Source organism: Nanorana parkeri, unplaced genomic scaffold (genome assembly GCF_000935625.1).
Source record: "Nanorana parkeri isolate BGI_ZX_2015 unplaced genomic scaffold, ASM93562v1 scaffold1316, whole genome shotgun sequence".
NCBI lineage: Eukaryota > Metazoa > Chordata > Amphibia > Anura > Dicroglossidae > Nanorana > Nanorana parkeri.
The window spans coordinates 280,766-284,854 of NW_017307584.1; the positions used below are offsets into that span (position 1 = coordinate 280,766).

The 4,089-nt window shown below is 49.6% G+C and overlaps 1 protein-coding gene across 1 annotated transcript in view; it reads right to left on the reverse strand.

Annotated features, from left to right (window-relative positions):
* The window catches only part of BPTF (bromodomain PHD finger transcription factor), a 73,383-nt gene that overhangs the window by 49,398 nt on the left and 19,896 nt on the right, over positions 1–4,089 (reverse strand). The window contains exons 8-11 of the mRNA XM_018569272.1: positions 2,188–3,010; positions 1,386–1,603; positions 1,047–1,217; positions 717–884 (exon numbers count right to left, since the gene is read on the reverse strand). Coding sequence (XP_018424774.1) covers positions 717–884; positions 1,047–1,217; positions 1,386–1,603; positions 2,188–3,010 — 1,380 coding nt within the window. The remainder of the gene's footprint in view (positions 1–716; positions 885–1,046; positions 1,218–1,385; positions 1,604–2,187; positions 3,011–4,089) is intronic.

A 4,089-nucleotide genomic window follows, 5' to 3' on the forward strand; every position in this document is an offset into this window, starting at 1 on the left:
TCACCTAGCTGAGTACATTGGTGGACATGATAGCTATGGGTTGTATTCAGCTAACAGCTCTTTAGAATGTAGCGTCTGGTGGCTGCTCAAATTCCACGTCCCGCCATGGACATTACAAGAGAGTCTCAATCATTTTTTCCTCAAAATAAAGTGACGCTGTTACCTCGCCCCACGCCAAATGAAGTGACAGTGTCCATGGAAAGGGCATGCCCTGAGCCCCATCTACTTCCCTTACAGCTCCTTGCTCTTCGACAACCGGCGTACCAGGTTCAGGGTACGATGGAGCATGTGACCTGCTCCCATGTGACAGTACCCAGGCCTAGAAGCCAATCACTAGGCCCAAGCACTACTGCGACATGACCGAGGGGTGATATCATCACTGACACAGTCACAAGTCCAGAAGAAGAACCTCTCTAGCAAAAACAGGTGAGGTTAGTATATGGGGGTCAGAAGATAACTTTTCCACAGACATTGCCAGTGAGGATAAAGCGTCCATTTGAAGAAAACTCACCAGGAAAATGGGCAATACACAGAGGTGAGGAGGAAGTGGGGCAGGGAGGGTTGAGGCGCGGAGCCTACAGGGGATTCAACCCACCAGACTCCACCTGTAACTTAACTGGCACATTTGGGAGCAGTGAGTCTACCAATTCTGCTGAGCTAGGTCAGATTGGCCTGTGCACGAGGACTGTACTGAAGAATCAGGACAGGGGAGGTACCTGAAGCAGTAGCTGGGGGTGAAGAGGTAGATGCTGGGTCAGTGCTGCTGTCTGCCGCTTTGCTGCTCTGCACGGTCTTGTTCTCGGAGTCCTTACTGGGGGTCTCTGCGGCTTTGCTGCCATCGATAGATGAGGGGTGCTCCACGCTGCTTTCATCACCTGCTGTCTCTGCATGAACATATACAAGAGTAAGTACGGGGGCAAAGCTCCATGAGACTGGCTGTTCCCTGCCGATAAATCACTACAGCTGCCTTACTGCACAAAGCTGCAACAACAAAATACAGTCCAATAGTCAATATAGTTTCACCTATAACATGGAAGAGAACTCACCTCCTTTCTGCTCTTTGTCCAGCCCCTCGGCCTCCGATTTGGAGACGGAATTAGCTTCTATGCTGCTCTCCCCCTCAGTCGCAGTCGCCTCCGATGTCTTTTCCCCCTCTGCCGAGACCTTGTTCTTCTCTGCTTCCTCCTGCTTGGCTTTCAGACGATCAGTTATCTCCTCTGTAAAAGACGGGAGGTTAAAGTGTCACAGAAAAACCTTGCGGTCCAAAAACAACAAAAGGGAGAAACTATTTCTCAGAAGATAAAGACGCTTAGTAGATGGGGCCCTTTGGAAGTCCTCAACACCACCATGCCGTAGAGGAGACCTCCCAAGTCTGGAACACTTACCATTGACCACTGACAGATAGGAACGGTTGTTCCCCTTGGCCTTGTTGGTCAGCTCCTCTGTGATATCCATATGTCGATGGATTTCTGCTCCGAGGTCCTCCAGGGTTTTACACAGGTCGGCCTCATAATGCGTCCGGTCCAGGCAGTCTAATAGCTCGTCAAGCTGCGGCTTTGTACTGAAGTACCAGATCTTCTTCTCCTTCTCAGACTCTTCTTCTCTGCACAGGGAAAAAAGAAGAATATCACCAACTGGCAGCCATGGCCTGACCTCATCTCCCTTTAAGACCCTTCAAATGGGACACTTATTACACGGTCATATCCTAGAGCTTAATAGGGTCCATCTGAGGGACTCCAGGGAGAACAAAGGAGGTATAGCTCTGCTGTAGATTTAGTGACATACAAAGTACAACAGACTATGGCTCATATGATTGGGCTAAGCTGTCTGGACCTTGTTTCCATGTCTGCCCTCCTGCAAAACCTCAATAATTAGGGTATCCAGCTAAACAGAGCCCGGGTTCTACCATCAAACTGAGACATTCATCGTTGGTTCTCCCACGGGTTGTCCCAACGTCTGGCCGATGAGACATCAGGCCTCCACTCCCACAAGTGGACTATCCTAGAGGATGAAGTGGACTGGCCATGGGAAGAGATGACCTCTCAGCTAAATGATGGGGATTGGCTTATACCCTGTGTCCAATCTGTGCCCCTCCATGCACCAGAAACAAAGGTCAACAAGGACTTGGATGGGTTGTCGTGGACTATTACAAGTCACCTCCGACCAGCAGAAAAATGGTTCACTTACATGATGATGCGTCTGGTTAAAAACCAGTATTTCCGTCTGTGGCGGTCGTAGCCGATGGGCTCGTGCCTTATGTACGGCTTGTTTTTTTGGATCTCGGCCACACAGTCGTTCACGCCAGACACTTTGTGAGCCACGCACACCTCGCACTGCCACTCGTCCTCGGGTACCTCCTCCAGAGGCGGCTTTACACACTCCAGGTGGTAGACAGCGGAGCAGGTCTCGCAGCACAGCAAGTCCCCCAGTTTGTGGCACACTCGACAATGGTCGTCGTACGTGATGACGCCTTCGGACATCAACTCCTCGCGAGCCATGTTGGTGGTAAGGAACTGGTCCACCAAGAAGAGCAGCACTTGCACCTTGCTCTCTATAGGGCCGTACGGATAGTCGTCCACTTCCTGGAAGGGAAGGACGTGTTGATACTCCTTGTCGCTTTCGCAATAAACGCGCAGCACCTCCGGCCAGGTCATGCCGTCGATGAAGTACAAGGTGGAGTTGACGCTGTCCTTTAGGTCGGCTGGTCCAAAGGTAGTATTGGAGGTGTCCTCCTCTCGAAGGACAGCCTTCAGAAGGGCGACGTGCGTCTCGGCCAACAGGGTGCACTGCTCCTGGCTTACAAGAGCGGCGCAGAAGTCCTCGAAGCGGAAAGGGGAAAGCCGCAGGACCGTGCCAAAGTTCCTCAGCACCTCGTAGATGGCTATCACGTTCATCAGGTGCTCCGAGGGCAGCAGCAAATCTTCCGAAGACTTGGGGAACTCCAGAGGCGGCACGTCCTTCTCCTCAAATATCGGGGAGCGCGGCCTGTGGACTCTGGGTCTTCGCTTTCCTGTTAAAAGGAGAGAAAATCAGTCAGAGGGAGGATGAGAGATGGGAGACAACACATTGATTATAATGACATGAAGGCTGCCATTGCTTTGTTCTTCTTCCCCATTATCTGATATGAGGAACTCGGGTTCCAATACTTGAAGTCCCTGACCCAGAATGCAGATCAGAACCTCCACCTTTCCGGGTCAGTGACTCCAAATACTGAGGCCAGAGAGTGAACATTAGAACCAGACAAACAGCATTTTCAGACAGACCAGCAATGACCAGATTTCTATCAGGAAGGTTCAAAGTAGGGATGCACTTTAGGCATAATGCCGAAGGTGCCATTTTCCTGCCGATACATGGGCGCATCCCTGATTTCTTTCCTCCCCGCTGGGCGCTGCTCTGTGTCCCAGCCGGGAGGAGAGAAACTGTGATAGCCGGCCGAGCGCTGCGAGAGGAGAGCGCAGTGAGCGGCCGGCGTCTCCTCCCACACCGCTCAGCCGCCTATCACAGTATGGCAGAGCGGTGTGGGGGCGGAGACAGCGCTGTCACAGGAGGCGGAGCTCTCCTCCCTACACTGCTCGATCAGCCTCCTGTGACAGCGTATCAGAGAGGAGAGCGGGTACAAGCACTCAGTGATCGCTGAGTGTGTGTAGATAATTGAGGACATGGTAGTGTACTATATCTTCAATTATGAATGAATGGGAAGTGATCTACATCCCATCTACATCACTTCCTGTTTATTCATAATTGTGGTCATAGTAAACATACTATGTAATCGTGTTATCAATGATCAGGAACACTCAGTATAGAGGATTGCTGTTCTTTGATTTCAGGGGCACAGAAAAAGAGATTGAGGGCTCTGCGCGTCTCCGAGGACTCTGCGCGTCTCAATCTCTTTTTCTATTTTAAAATGGAAATATTAGGGTTCTGTTTAGACCCCTAATATGTCCCCGAAGCCCCTAAAAGTAATGTAAAAAATAAAAATATTTAATAAAAAAAGAATTCATAAATGAAAAAAATATATTTTAAAAAATTTAAAAGTTTATAAAAAATAAATAAAATATTTTAAAAATGTGAAAAAATTTAAATAAAAAA